The following is a 16357-nucleotide window of genomic DNA, read 5'->3' as shown; positions in this document are numbered from 1 at the left end:
CCTGCAAGTGCATGTTCCTCTGCGTTTGTTAAGGAGGGCTGCCATCAAATGGTGGCCTGTGGTTTGCTGAACCACCCTCAGGACACTCACTGCAACTTTGCCACTACTATGAAGAACTACAATTATGTATGTCCAGCTTGCCTCCCCCTCTACGATGAACATACCTATCCTCTCTTGACAGCATTCTCAAGCACCCAAGTTACTACCTGAACTCTGGTGGTCTGTATTGTTGTCAGGATTTTATTTCTCTACACTACTTTTTAACTGCTTTGTTTTTTTGGTTCTCCTTGTCCCAATCATCAGGTACCCTTCCCTACCAGTTCATTTGTTCCCCCACCAGTTGCGTGTAGCCACATCATCATCTCAGGGTGACAGCTGAATAAAGATGAGCCAACATCAATGGGTAGTTCAATTATTTTATTATGCCCAACCCAGACGTTGCCCCTCTGAGTAGTGTGCAATGATAAAAATGTAGGTTTCTGGCCACAAATATTATCTTTGCACTCCCCTTACATGCTGTGGGTAGATTAGAGACCAAAGTCTTTACTGGAGCAGATAACATAACCAGTAGTTCTATTCGATCCTATACAAGCTAGTTGAGCTGGCAAAATGCTTCCTCCCCACAGCAGAATTTTCAGGATCCAGGACTGTTAATCCAACCCAGGCTTCCTGGGTCAGATGTTTGACTTCATCCCTTTCTGCCATGAAACCAACTCTCAGTGCATCTTTTCTTTTGACAGCAAGAGTCATCAGCTATCTAAAATGTTTCCCAATGTAATTTAGTCTTCCAAAATGTTACATCTTTGGGGAGAAGGGGGACTACAGGGTTGTGACAAGGTATAATTATGGATTGAATTTAGTTTCATGGGCAATACTATCCATTTCAAACAATATTTTCCCATTCTAATAATTAAGGAGATGGAGCTATTTCTTTCTTTATGCTGTGTTTTACCACTGATTGTTATTAAGGAACATAAGAGCCTTCACATGTACAGACAAGCCTGCACAAGTCCTATGAAGGTGGCTGCATGGGATGCTGAGAAACAGCTGACACTTTCATTAACTAAAAGTATTCTTTGGAAAACTGCCTATAGCTCAATTCCTGGGGTAAAATTAGGTTGTGAAATGGAAATCCTGCCTTTTTCATCAGTAATGGCCTAGAAGCTCATTTAAGCATCTCAGCAATAATACATTTGGAATTGCTTTGCTGAGATCAATGCTCCTACACTTGTAAAATATGTTTTGTGGGGCAATGCTGTAAGCACAGGCACTAAAGAAGGTTGCTTTAGTTTCTAAGTAGACTGTACCAAAGTTAGTGACTTTTTTTGGGGACTTTTATGACTAGCTATTGAGACCAATCTGTGAGAGTTGTAAAAGATGTGACCACCTTTTCCAAATAGTATGTGGACGAATTAGGTTTTCTTAAATTTTTTCAGTGCCTACCTTCTTCTCACTTTTCCCCAAGATCTTTCTCTTCTGCTTCACTGTTCTTCTGTTCTGAAAGAATCTTTAAATTGTGAAAACTGCCCAACACAAATGTGGGAGAAATCACTTGATACCAAGGATTACTCTTAAAATGCCATAATGGCACCAGTGGTAGTATAGCAATAAGGGAGTGGTGGGAACCATCAGATATAAGGGAATACTTTTTAAAGTACCATAATGGCACCAACATCATAATAGGGATGGGGGTGGGGGTTGGGGAATACACAAGACCACCAGGGCCTGATAAATGTGTGCTGTACAGGGGTGAGGGTAGGGCACAGTAGGGCAGCTAGCGTAGGGACAGGTACAAGGATTCTAGTGTGTGTGTGGGAGGGATAGTGTGTGTGACGGGGGGGTTTGATGCTACTGCCTACATGGGCAGCAGGTTACTACTGTGATGCACAGAGCTGATCTGCACAAAGTGGTAGTAATTTTGATTCAAGAAACATGCAAATTTGCTGATAATGAGGTCATACCTTTTCACAGCCAACATGCTTCTGAAACGCAAATGGGCATGTTGTGGTAGAAGGGCCTTTCTAGAATCAGCCATACAGTTCCTGCTAGGATCTTTAATGAATTCCTAGGATACTAACTTGATGCAAAACCTTCCTCAAGAACCTGAGATGTATGAACATTTCTGGTATCAATACATATGACAGCTATGAAAGTACAGATTCACTCATGAAGAAAATGCAACACAGCAACAAATGATTTCTCAGCAGTGAGAACAGAAGAGGGTGCATGTCACTATTAATTATACAGAAATGTTGCACCTTTGAATGTCAGTGCCTAAGCTGTCAGGAAACCAGTGCTGGCCTTTGAAAAGAAAGAGAACAGCTAGGAAAAAATGACAGAACCAGCTTAGCTTTGATGGTGAGTGCAACACATATGTTATAATTGGTTTACTACTGAAACCTTGAAATTGCATTGGTCAACTGGTCACATGGTCCACATGAAATCCTGAATCCAGAACAGCGAAATTGTGGCCAGGTTGAAACTGAATACTTCAACACCCATAGTTCAATGTATTCAACATAGCAGGAGGTGATGTCAGCCACCCATGCTATGCAGCTTACTGTACCATGATATTCCATAGTCAACAGTACATGTATTTTACTATTTTGCAGGGGGGCAAGTCCCCCACACCTCCTGCAAAGTATATATATAAACTCTGAGACCACGCTACAGTGAGGAAATGGGTTAATTCCCTGTTCCTCACTGAACCGCGACATCCACTCAAAATTCCGAACTCAAATACTCGAACTGCACTACCCATTCGATGTGGTGTAGTTGAAATATTTGGGTTCACAAAACTGCCCATTGGAAAACTGCATTTCGACAGTATTACCCTCAATCGAATGCAGTTCACAATGGTGACTGTAAACCATTATAATTTACTACTTCAATGACAATCCCCAGAGCAATATGCTGAGGAATTTATCCTTCTTGCTGTAATGTTCCTGCTCTTTAAAAATGTGTCAGACCAAGATATGACAGTCCCGAATAGGCCAGATCAGGTTCTCAAACAGTCACCGCAGTCAGTATGCTTGAGGACCAACACAGAACAAAGTTTCTCATCTCCCTGCTTTGAGAAAGCTGTCTACGACTCTCACACAAAACAATTCTATGCTATGGTGGTGCCTGTAAACCAGATGATGAAGATCAAGAGGATCCTTGGGTCAGCAAGTGACTTCACAGCTATACAGTTACCATCTTCTATATAATCGTCTAGAAATAATAAGTTAGACAGAGTGTAATGACTGTTTAGAATGTTAGAATCTAAGCTAGTCTTCTTCAGGGAAAGAATTACAATGATGTCTTAAAAATGCCCCCGAAAAAGCTTCTCAAGAGAAGTCACATTCTAAAACAGCATGTCCACGTCCTTAAGTTCTGCTGCACAAGTTTAAATAGGTGAAGCAGAAATTAGAAATCAACTCAGTGATTAAAAGAAAGGAACTCCTACCACCAATGTTGTTGTTGTCTTTCGTCTTTTCCCGGTTAGGGGTCGCCACAGCGGAACTCCGGTCCGCTAATGATTGGCAGTAGATTTTGACGAACGCCGAGGTGCCAGCTCGACAGTCAACCTTCAACGAAGGCACGTCCATTTACGCATGTCTTTTGAATGCCCACTCAACCGCAGGGAGGACATGCAGACTCCACACAGAAGGCACTCTCCGCACTCCAGCCAAGAATCGAACGGGAGAACCTTTTGCTGTGAGGCAACAATGCTACCGCTGCACCACCATGGATGTTGAACTCATACCACCAATGACTAAACTAAATTTCTGAATCAAATGCTGCTGGCCCACTCAATCCACACTGAGAAAATGTTGAACTGGTGGCATATATCCTACTGATTAAAAAAAGGAAAATCCCAGGCCTCTGCTTTGTACAAGAAGAGTTGTTTTCTTTTCCATACAGAATGGTCTACACAGACTGTTCAACATGTGAATGGAGGGTGTGTGCTGGACAGGGATTCACCTTCTTACAAAAAATCTAACACTTTCAAGATGGCTGCAGAGAAAGCCAGTGGACCTAGACTTCTGGGTAAATTTCAGTAAATGGTTAGTAAGTGCGCTGCCTGGATGACAGGAAAAAAGAAATGCAAAGGACTTGAAGGAAAGTCAGCTACAAAAGGCAATAAAAAACAATGACTGGGGAAAGGCCTTTAGTTGTTCAGCAAAAAGCAGTGCAAGTTCCAGACATGACTTCCAGTAACCTAGAGGAAAGTATAAGGCAACTGCACACAGACCTGACTAAAATAAATGAAACACTGATGGAGTACATCAACTCAAACAATGAAAAGCTGGAAAAAATGGAAGCTTTAAACAGATACTCAGATAAGGTGATAAAACTGCACAACTCAAAGATTCAAAGAAAACTTTATTGTCATTTAGGAAACACAAGTGCAACCTAAATGAAATTTCAGGTATCAGCTCGACATCCGAGTACAGAGGAAAATTAAGTATAAAAATAAGACATGACATATACACAACTATTCTAATGACTAATACATATAAAACAATACTCATTATAACCTATTTTTACTCAGGTCAAACTACCCATGCATATAAACCTAAACGTATGAACAAATAGTACTGGACACAGAAAAAGAGAAGAAAGATAGTTTGTTAATATTGCACATGAGGAATGGGCAATTGCACTTTAAGAGAAAGATATTACACTTCTGTAAAATTATATTAACTGTAGTGAATAATGTATCACTTTCAGTGAAATATTACTAGTGACATCACATTTGGAGGTAGGAGATGTCCAAGTTGATGCCAGAGTTTATGAGACTTATTACTTTTGGACAAACTGTTCAAGAGCCTTGAGGTCCTACAGCGGTACTGATTGCCAGATGAAAGTCTAGCAAACCAGCCAAATGCTGGATGTGATGTGTCTCTAAGTATTTTGTATGCCCACTTTATGCTTCTTGTAAAAAGTTTCTGCATGGTTGGAAGATTTGTGTCCATTATCTTCTCCACAATCCTCACCACTCTTTGAAGCTTCTTCCTCTCTGCCATAGTACTGTTTCTGTACCACACAGTAAAGTTGCAGGTGAGAATACTTTCAATAGCTCCTTTATTGAAAGTGGATACAGCATTCAGAGGAAGCTTTGCTCTTTTCAGCCTTCTCAGGAAATGCAGGCATTGGTGAGCTTTACTAATTATCTGGCCTGTGTTCACTGACCAAGAGAGATCTTCTGAGATGTGTACCCCCAGAAACTTTGTAGATTGTACTCTCTACCACCTCACTGTTGATCTCAAGTGGCGAGTGAATGGCTGGCCTTTCTCTGAAGTCAATGATAATTTCTTTAGTTTTGTTGACATTCAGAACCAGGTTGTTATTTTTGCACCATTTGATCACAGAGCTGACTTCGTTCCTGTATTCCCTCTCACCATCCCTTATGAGACCTACTACAGTGGTATTGTCTGCTAATTTGATGATATGGTTATTGGGAAATTTCGCAGAGCAGTCGTAGGTAAGGATGGTGAACAGTAAAGGACTAAGTACACACCCCTGAGGCACATCAGTGTTGAGCGTAATGATACCTGATGTGTTATTACAAGCACATGTCTTCTGTGGTCTTCCAATCAAGAAGTCAAGGATCCAGTTGCAGTGGCTCTTGTTGATGCCAAGGTCAATTAATTTGCCTATTGGATGCATCCAAACCACTGTGTTGAATGCAGAGCTAAAGTCAATGAACAACAGCCTGACACAGATGTTCCAGAGAGAGAAGTGCAGTGCCACAGGAATGGCATCTGCACTGGATCTCTTTGGCTGCTAGGCAAACTGTACAGGGTCGAAGGTCAGTGGTAGGTCTTCTGACAGATGCTTTTTTACTACCCTTTCGAAGCATTTCATAACATTTCAGGTTAGTGCCACCGGTCTGTAGTTATTTAAGCAAGTAGAAATGGCTTTTTTGGGCAGTGGGGTTATATTAGTTACCTTGAAGCATGCAGGCACTCCTTCAAGAGCCAGGGATATTGAAAATATCTGTAAGGATTAGGTACAGTTGGTCTGCTCATTCTCTTAACAATTTGCCCAGAATGTTATCAGGGCCTGAAGCCTTCTTGGGGTTCACTTTCTTAAGCTGGCTTCTCACTTCTCCAGGGTTAAGTTTGAACACTGTCTCATTCTGACCAGAGGGCAGCTTTGTAGCCTCCAAGTTGTTCTCCTCATATCTACCATAGAATGAGTTCAGCCTGCCCAGAAATTGCATGCTGTCATCACAATGAGATGACTTGGTCTTGTAGTCGGTTAGCTGCTGAATGCCTTGACAGAGGCTCCTGGTATCCCTCATGTCCTCAAAGCAACTTTGTACCTTTCTTTCATAGTTCCTCTTGGCTTCATTGATGTCCCTTTTTAGGTTAGCCCTTGCTTCACTTAGATCTGCCTTGTCCTTGGCCCTGAATGCCTCATTCCTTGCCCTCAGAAGCTCATATACTCTGCTGGTTAGTCAAAGTTTTTGATTGGCTCTGATTGCAATCATCTTGGTTGTAGATATGCCCTCCATGCATTTTGAAACATATGCCATTGTAGTGTCTGTGTATTTGTTTATGCGCACATGCTGATTGAAAGTGGCTGCTTCTCTAAAGACATCCCAAGCAGGTATTATTTCCATTGCCCCTTCATTCCAGACCCTAATCAGTTTCTCAGTGGGTTTTTCTCTGATTAGCAGAGGTCTGTAAGCAGGTATTAATCATACTGAAATATGATCAGAGTTACCCAAGTTTGGCTGCTGCACTGCTTTGTATGCTCCCTTTATGTTGGTGTAAACCTTGTCAAGGGTATTTGCTCCCCTTGTGGGAAAGTCCACAAATTGATGGTAGTGGGGTAGCACACCTCTTTGAGATCTGCTTTACTGAAGTCCCCAACTATCACATATGCACAGTAAGGATTTTTACTTTGCAGCTCACATATGGAATTGTGCAGTATGCTAACTGCCTCAGAGGTATTAGTACTAGGTAGTATATACACAGCTGTTACACAGACTCCATTAAATTCTCTGGGTACACAGAAAGGTCTGCATTTCACTGTCAAGAATTCTACATTTTCAGAGCATTGTACTCATATAATTTCACAGTTCATACATCAATTTTCATTTACACAGATGCACAACCCACCACCCTTAGCTTGTCCACATAGAGCTTGGTTTCTATCAGCTCTAAACAAAGTGAAACCCTCTACGTTCACAGCACTGTCATTGATTTTGTTATGCAGCAAAGTTTCTGTAAATATTAGTAGACAGGTATTTCTCACCTTGTTTGTAGTGAAGATCTCAAGTCTAAGACAGTTCATCTTGTGGTTGATTGAGCACATGTTGGCTAACAGAAGTGAAGGCATTGCAGGTCTGTGAGGGTTTGTTTTCAGCTTGGCAGCAATTCCAGCTCTGCAGCTTCTCTTTCTGGTTCTGTCACATGTCTTCCTTTTAGCCCTCATCTGGATTGATCCAGATCATTCTGCTGCTTGAGTCAGGTACTTTACAACCTGCTTGGATAAAATGCAAAGCTCCAGTTGTTCTGTGAGTGATGTAGGCCCCTAACATTCTCCAGACAGCAGGGAATCCAGCATGCATGTCTGCACCTCAAAACGTTTGATTTCCAGTAACTTTTTTTCTACTGTAAGTTATTGTATCCACTTTTAAAAGTCTAGAAAATTATTTTCTCCATTTTTTGTGAGAAAAAGAAGACAGACTGAGCATTCCTCTATGATGAACTGAAACAGCCGCAGCCTCCCTGAGCGCCATCATTTTTTGTTTTTAATACGAGAATGGACAAGAAGAGATGTTTCAAAAAATAATAGAATTAGAGGACAGAGCACGTAGGGAAAACCTGAAATTTTCTGTTGCATCCAAGAAGCCGGAAGGAACATACTGTATTAATTTTATGAAAGCACAAATAAGCAAATGGACTGGTACTCCACAACAGGAATTGTTAATTGAAAGGGTACATCGTATGTATGTTCCAAACCTGGTTATTAGGAAACAACCTAAACCTTTAATAGTAAAGATGAAATCTTACCAGCAGAAGGAGTTGATTCTGACAAACCTGTGGCAGAAGGACAAAATACTAAAAGTGGGACACAGCTGAATGTTTGTGGAGAACGACTACTTGTTGTACACCAGGCAGAAAAGGAGTAAATTTATCCCATTATTCAGGGAACATTGAGAAGCAGCCGTGAGGTTCAAACTGCTGTACCCAACTAGTTTCAAAATATTTTTCCCTGGAAGAATAAAATAATTTTTTGATGGAGTACATACTAAAGAAGAAATGCAAAAGTTTGTCGAACAAAAAGTGAGCTGTGAAACAAGAGATTCTGCTTCTTGTTCCTCTGGTAATAAAGACCACAGAGACAGTGAAACACTTTCCAGTGTTTCAACTGAAAATGCTTGAGGGAGGGAAAAAAACACAAGAGTTGAGTAGAAGAATTGAGAGTACATTTGAAATGAAGTAGACATAGTTTGGGAGATGGAGATGAAGAGGAATAGAACAAGAAAATCAAGAAATATTAAGACTTTCTTAGACTTTGTTAAACTTGTAGGGGACTTTAAAGCATATGCGCTACTTCTTGTCATTAACATTTGGAGAAGAAAAGCAGTAACTAGGAAACTCACAAATGTGGGATTACAAGGCAATAATTATATTTGTGAAACATGACAGAACAAAAAAAATATGGAAATATTGGGACTTTTTGGACTGTGTTAAACATGTAGGGGACTGAGAAGCAGATGCCCTACCTCATGTCATTAATGTTCGGAAAAATACTCAGGAGAGGGGAAGAAGAGTGAGAAATTTAACTAAGTAAAATACTTTTTTTCTTAATAGTACTATTTAAATAGTGCATGTTTTTATTAGCATGTCGTAAAATTTTTTTTTCCAGTTATTTTAAGTATAATGGGGATACTAATGTAAATAAGGTGCTCCTGTTGTTTTCTTTTAGTTTCTTTCTCCCTTCTTCTCTCTTCCTCCTTGTTCAGTTTTAAGAAATGTAGGCACTGCAATATTAAAAATAAATAAATAAATAAAAAAATATGGTTAAAAGGGCATCACAAAAAGAAAAATGAGTGTGATTGTTCTCATTCTTGCATAGAGGAATGCCTGGTTTAAGGCTATTAGCTTGCTCTGGTAATAAGGTTTAAGAGAAAGAAAGTAAGTGAAAAAGAATATTGAATATTATTAAGGCCTTTTTCTAGTAAACAGTTTAATGCCTGGTTCTTATGTCTCTAGCAGACAATCTGATAAAGAGAAATAAATGGCTTGAAGAAGATATTTTCTGAAAGCATTCAAGTGTTTTCCTAGCTGAGACAGCAATAAAAATAAAACAAAACCAGACTGCACTTTATAGAAACATGCATACCATGCATCTTAGCATGGATAAACTTTCTTTTAGGTTAGCTCGAGACTGTGGTAAAACTTCCGTATTTGAAGATGCACATAGTTTTGTGTGTTACTATTAAGTTAGTATGTCTTACAGGGGTACTGTGTGTGTGTGTGTGTGTGTGTGTTGTTGCTGTGTTGCTGTTATTTAAGGGTTTTCAATAAAACAAGAAGTTCTCAAGATGTGACACAAGCTCAAATGGAGATGACAAGAAAAACTGTATAAAAAAAACTAACCTGCCAAACAGTCCATGCATATAATACAAAAGTTGAAACTAGACATTTAAGAAAAAAAGCTGTTATATGTAAAAGGTGGTAATAATAATCTCTCAAGAATGTGATGCTTTCTATAATGGCTTTAAACAGATAAATACAAAAAAGAAAGAATAGTAAATTATATTAAAAATGTAGAGTGTGCAAATAGCTATAGTACTGGAGGCACACTTGGAAAGAACTAAACATGTGAATTTGATAAAGAAAGGTTTTCAGGATGGTTATTCAGTGGAATACCTGGGGCAAAGAAAGAGAGGAGTAGCTATATTAATTGCAAGAGGAGCACCAATTGTAATAAAAGAGGATAAAAAAGACGATAATGGCAGACTTGTAGAACTAAGGGGATAATGGCAAGGGAGGAGGATTACACTGGCATGTATTTATATTCCACCAAAAAGTGCTATAATGGAGTTTAAGAAAATTCTGGGAGAAATAATCAGCTTTCAGCAAGAAATATTGCTTATAGGTAGAGGTTGGAATTTGATTAGCAATAGTGAAGATATGTCTGGGGATCCAGAAGAGAAAATATAACAAAGGAGGGTAGATTTTTTTTAAAGAAATTTATGAAAATATTTAGCATGGAAGACGTATATTCAGTACTATGAGTTCAGAGTGAATTTACAAATTCCACAAGATACAAAAATTGGGCTAGGCTAGGCAGAATTTACATTGCACAGGAACATGTGCATTTAATTGAAGGTCTTGATATGCACCCAATAACTATTTCAGATCATGTGCCAATAATAACTAAAATAAAAACACAGGGTAATGAAATAAAAATGAGACACTGGTGCTTTCCCACCTGTTGAAAAGAGAGGAATTTAGGGAAGTGGTAATGGAGATTATTCAGGAGCTATAAGAGAGGATAGAAATTTCTTCTGAAAATATAGCTAGGGAGTGGGATAAAATTAAGGAGGAGTTTAAAAATAGGGTGGGAAATAAAAGAAAGGGAGCTATAGTTAAGAAGTAACGAGAATTATTTAGAGGGACTGACAAATGTTAAAGTATTGCTGAATGGGGGGAATCTCACAAAATAAGAGGAGGATCAACTGCAGAATGCTAAGCAGAAAATAAGGGATTACCTCGATAATATGCATGAGTTTAGAAAGATTGCTGTTAAGCAACTGTTTTTTGATAATAACACTAGAGCACAAAAACTTTTACCCCAATGACTCGGGCAGCAGGAAATAGAAAGGGCTGTGGCCAATAACAATGAAGGTAACAAGAGATCTTGTAGAGGTATTAGAAATATTTCAGAAATTCTATGAAAGTCTGTATAAAGCAGAGAAGTATGGAAATCAAGCAAAGATACAAATGGAAATGTTTATGGAAGAATTAAATATGCCAAGGTTAGAGGGAGAGGAGGCTCAATTACTAATGGTTAGAACAGGAGGAGATGACATAATAATTGTGATATATAACCAATCTACAGGAAAGTCCCCAGGAACAGATGGTATTCCTGTGGATGTTTGGAAGCTAGGAGGGAAAAAAATGATAAAGATCTGGAAAGCTTTTGTTTAACAGTATTTTAAAAGGAGAAGTGCCAACATCCTGGGAGAAAGCAGTGGTAGCTTTAATACCTAAAGAGGGTAAAGATCTATTGGACAAAACTTCATACAGGCCCATTTCAATACTATACCACGATTATAAAGTGTTCATGTCTATAATGGCTAAAGGAATGACAAAGGTAATGCCAAAACTGATAGATATGGATCAGTGTGGTTTCGTGGAGGGGAGGCAAGCATTTGACAACATTAATAAAACATTGATGATCCAGAGGGAAGCAGAATGCAAGAAAATACCATTGTTGTTGGTGAATCTTAATGCAGAAAAAGCATTTGACAGAGTAAGCTGGGACTTTATGAGCAGGGCAATGAAAGCATTTGCCTTTCCTGAAAAAAAATATAAGGTTGATTAGGAGAATATATGAGGGATCGAAGACAAAAATTAAAGTGGGTGGGGTCCTTTCTGATAATCTCTACTTGAGCAGAAGAACCAGGCAAGGGTGTCTTCACTCTCCTTTGTTATTTGCATTATATTTAGAAGAACCATTAGCAAAGAAAATAAGGGACTCAGTAATTCAATGACACAACTGGTATGATAGTCAAAAAAGCTGGTTCTATTTGCAGTTGACATTATTTTATAGTTGATAAAACCAGAAGGGGACATTACAGTGCTGTAAAAAATAATGCAACAGTTTCAAATCTTTTCAGGATACAAAATTAATGAAGCTAAAACAAAGGCAATAGTGGTAAATTATGTACCCACATACAAATTGGTTCAGCAATATCCATACTTATGGGGACATGATAAAATGAAGTACTTAGGAGTATGGATTAAAAATGATTCTGGTGTGGCAGCTAAGGATATGTAGGAAAAGACTAAACAAAAGATAATAGAAAAAACAAAGAAAATGGAAGCCCTGTTATATGGATATCAATAATAAAATGCAAGCATTTAAAATGTTTTTATTCTCTTTACTCTTATACACGTCAGGCATATTTTTATCAACCAGAGGAAAACCTGTGGATAGCAATTAATAAAGAGCTGAAGGACTTTATCTGGGAGGGGAAGACAACAAGAGTCAAGTGGGATAAGCTTATTTTTCCAATACAACAGGGCAGATTTGGATTACCCATTCTGAAGGGGTATTTCAGAGCAACACAGTTAAGACTCCTATACACAGCACAAGCAGAAAATTCAAAGTGGAAAGAGATGATGATAAAACAGAGGTGAAAGCTCAAGAAGCAAGGAGAGACTGGAAATTTGGATAGTGATTTTTAAGGAGAATAACAATAATCATACAGAATATTATATTCATAAAGTAGCTGAAAACATATTCTGATTGAAGCCACCACAGTAATAGAGAAAGGAGATTCTGCCAATAGGGATGACTGCAATTAGGGATACAGACAACAGGCAAGACGGGCTGGAATTTATTGGAGAAAACTGGCAAAGAAACCAAGGTAATGGGACAAATAACTAGAGAAGGAAAGGTAATAGAATGGGAAGATGCCAAGAACTTATTTGGACTGCAAGTTAGAGACTGCCTTCCCTATCTAGGATTGATATCAGCATATAGGCAAAGAGAAAGAAATAGGGGGGTCCTAGACGAAAGACCAGCACTGGTAAAGTTTTTAGTAGAATCTGAAATCGCTGTTAAGAAAGGAATAACTAGTACAGCATATAAAATACTGTATGACAACTATAAGAATCAGTCAGAGGTTAAACAGAATTGGGAAGAGAGTTTAGACAAGCAATTCGCAAAGAAACCATGGGGGAATATATGTACGTCCCCCAAATATGCAACAAAATCTAGCAGATTTAGGATCTTTGCGTGGAAGTGTTTAACATAGATATTTTTATACCCTAAGTAGATTCCAAAGAATTTTCCTCAGGTAGACAGCAAATGTTGGAGGTGTGATGGGGAAGAAAGAGTTAACTGGGAACATATTTTCTGGGAGTGTAATGAGTTGACATAATTTAAAGATTCCCTGCAGACCACTCTTTCAGAAATCCTGGGAGAGCAAATTAGTGTAACTAAGGAAATGATTTTTTTAAGCTATGATACAGAGTCAGAATTCCCTAGACATAATGGAGTCTAATTATGATGGCTGCCAAAAAAGGAATTACAGCAAACTCTCGGTTAACCAGAACTCAAGTAACCAGAAAAAAAATCTGAAGAAATACAGTACAATTTCCATGTGCTGCACTTTGTACCCCCCCATCGCAGAAACATACCTTACGTTTTTAGAGTTTTTAAAATGAAGATAGGAATAAATTCCCTCTCTCCCCAACCTAAGAACAAGTCAAATCAAACAAACAGTACAGGGTAGAATATTAGTCAGGCCTATTTTTAATAGTAACTCTCAAGCAACTAGAAACTACAGTTATCCGGCATCCACCAATCCCCAAAGGTACCGGTTAACTGAGAGTTTACTGCACTAGAAAATGGAAATCAAAGTCTAAACCAACTTTACTATAAGTAGTAAAGACAGTAACAGAAAAAAAAATAACTGGAATTGGGATCTTTAGAAAAGGGTAGGAGCAAATTATTTAGGAAAAAAATTGGAAGTGTGGGATCAATACACGCAGAGAAGGAAAATGTTTTAAAAGAAGGCAGGAACTGAATGAGCTATATAATGGTTGACTGACAATGGCTGGATATAAGTGATGTATAATGTTTGCAGCTACATTTGTGTTGACATAGTTTGCAATGTGTAATGTTTGCAACTGAGATTGTGTTGGTATGGTTTATTTTCATTTATATAAATGTAAGACTGCCTATGTCATACATGATAATTTAAAAAAAGAAAATGAAATCTCCCAAGTAAGATACCTTACACTGTCCTACCAATATAAGACAATCTCCTTTAAAGTCCCCCTTTCTCCAGCTGAAGTCCAGTCTGTATTTCTTCCTTTTTAGATTATCAAGATATTGATTAAACCACGTTGGTCTAGTCTTCAAAGTAAGAAGCCATAAATGAACAAGAGTGAGAATGTCAAAGCCTCTCAAATAAATAAATTAAATAAATAAATGCAAAATGAATCAATCCACTGATAGAATGGTGTCGAGATCTCTAGCTCTGCGATTAACAGCAGCCATGTCTGCTCCCAATGTTAAATTTTCAAGTTTTACATTCCCCAAGTAAAACAAGTGAATAAGATGAGACTCAAGGTATTTACTGTCCAGATCTGTGGCACATACTGATAAATCCTGGACTACAATCCAGATAACTTGAGTTCAAGAGCTTTGCATGGCACTTGAAAGTGGCTAAGACCAGGGATGGGGGCTTAGCCACCACAACCTGGTAGCACAGTCCTAATTTGCATGTGGGTGGCAGCATGCACATATATGAAGAGAGTGTAAAGGTCCCATGATGATGTGGGTACTCATATCATGCACCCATCTAGAGTGTGGTAAGGAACTTACTAGAAATGCCCTCATTGCTAGAATGCTGGTGAAGGCAAAAACTACCTCCATAGCTGCCTATAGGATAGCATCACTGGTTGGTTCTCACCTCTGTGCTGTGGACATCCCAATATGGCGGAATGAATGGATTCTAGACTGAGTGAGGTTTGATGGTAAGCAGGTATGCAGGTAAAAAGCACACAGTGGAAAAAATATCAGGATTCATTTGTATGGGATTCTCAAGGATTAAAAAATCAGATGGTGATTAGACTAATAGAATGGTTCTGTCTTCCATCAGCTGATCTCTTTACACATCTGGAAAATTAGGTCTCCAGCATGTTGCTGCTCATGAGTTATGGAAGTAATAACTGGACAAAAATTCAAGCTTTTCACAAGCTGGAGAAAACTAGAGCAAAAATGTGGCTAATTCTTCTTAAGTCCAATGGTGAATTCACAAAGAATCAGCCATTTTCACTGCATTAACAGCAATTTGGTGCGGAATTTGGGAATTCCTATAGAAACTGTACCCCCACATCACACACACAGTAAGCATTCGTACTATTCACTGTGCAAGTACAATGACTGGCCTGGATTTTTCCATTTACCTTGATGCGATCTTTCTACACCAACCACAACTTAACATACAATGTTTGGAGAATGGTGCATGTTTAATTGCCTTTTCACCTTAAGCCATTCAGTCCTGAGCAGTAGGAAGGTTATTAATAACAAGCTAGCCAAGGATGTAGTTAGGTAATCTTCAATTGCAGAAATAATATGTGGCCTTTACTAATAAAGTGACTGTTTTAGAAATGTGATGAAATTATAAAATTAGTTCAGAAAATTATTAAAAGCAGGAGCTATATTAAGGTAAACACCTTAACCATTAAGCCACTCTCCCAACCCCTGATTAATACTAGGCTAACTCCTAACCCCTGATTAATACTAGGCTAACTGCCCTTGGGAGCCATTTTAAGCCTAGCCAATTATCCCTGTGAGACTCAAACCCTGTACCTTGCATTTGTAAGGAAAACACCTTACCTCATATAGTCCAGAGACAGCTATTATTTTTCTGTATTTAGTACTTTTGGCTATTTGTGCAAGTAATTTAACTGATGTGGACTGACCTGCAGTCATAAATTTCACTGTCTGTGCCTCTGAAATTTAATCTGTGTCTACAAAGGTCAAACACAGGGAAACCATGAAACAGAATTAGCTGGGATACTCACGGTTCTTCGTTGTTTAGCACTTTAAGAAGTTCTTTTGTTAATTGCTCCTTTGAGAGGTTGTGACTTTGTTTTACTACATCTGTAAAAAGCTGTTTTCCAAACAGCAGTTTCTTCCATGGAGTGTCCAGCAGACAGTTACCAAGTCCATAGATACCTGAGAGAGCAAAGAAATTACTGCTCATGACTTAAAACTTTCAAACGGTAGTAAACATTCATTATTGTTAATTTTGTTTGCTGACCAGAAGGTTCAATAAGTGCAGAGCTGGAGGAAAAATCTCTACACATACAAAACTTACTAACTACTCGCCGCAATATTAATGTATTTTTCACAAACATAAAAAGGAACATACACAGAGGAATATATAGGGAATACTAAGAAAATGAAAACCGGCACAAGTGTCAACAGTAAGTACTCAACAGATGAAGAACTTAATAAATCCAAAAATGTACACATTGTCAGTTGCAGTCTCATCTTCAGTACACCATATCTGAACAGAATGCTAGCAGCAGTAACGGCAGTGTACTAAGTATATTGTTAAAATGATTACAGATAAAAGTTTGCAACGCTAATACAAACT

General features: G+C 38.5%; 1 protein-coding gene across 3 annotated transcripts in view; it reads right to left on the bottom strand.

The window, feature by feature from the left end:
* The window catches only part of TANGO2 (transport and golgi organization 2 homolog), a 1196336-nt gene that overhangs the window by 58252 nt on the left and 1121727 nt on the right, over positions 1–16357 (bottom strand). For all 3 annotated transcript variants that reach the window (XM_044068705.1, XM_044068707.1, XM_044068706.1), the window contains one exon: positions 15780–15933. In XM_044068705.1, coding sequence (XP_043924640.1) covers positions 15780–15933 — 154 coding nt within the window. The remainder of the gene's footprint in view (positions 1–15779; positions 15934–16357) is intronic.

Source organism: Protopterus annectens, chromosome 4.part0, assembly GCF_019279795.1.
Source record: "Protopterus annectens isolate FY-2018-M chromosome 4.part0, PAN1.0, whole genome shotgun sequence".
NCBI lineage: Eukaryota > Metazoa > Chordata > Ceratodontiformes > Protopteridae > Protopterus > Protopterus annectens.
This window is presented reverse-complemented; position numbering and strand designations above follow the sequence as displayed.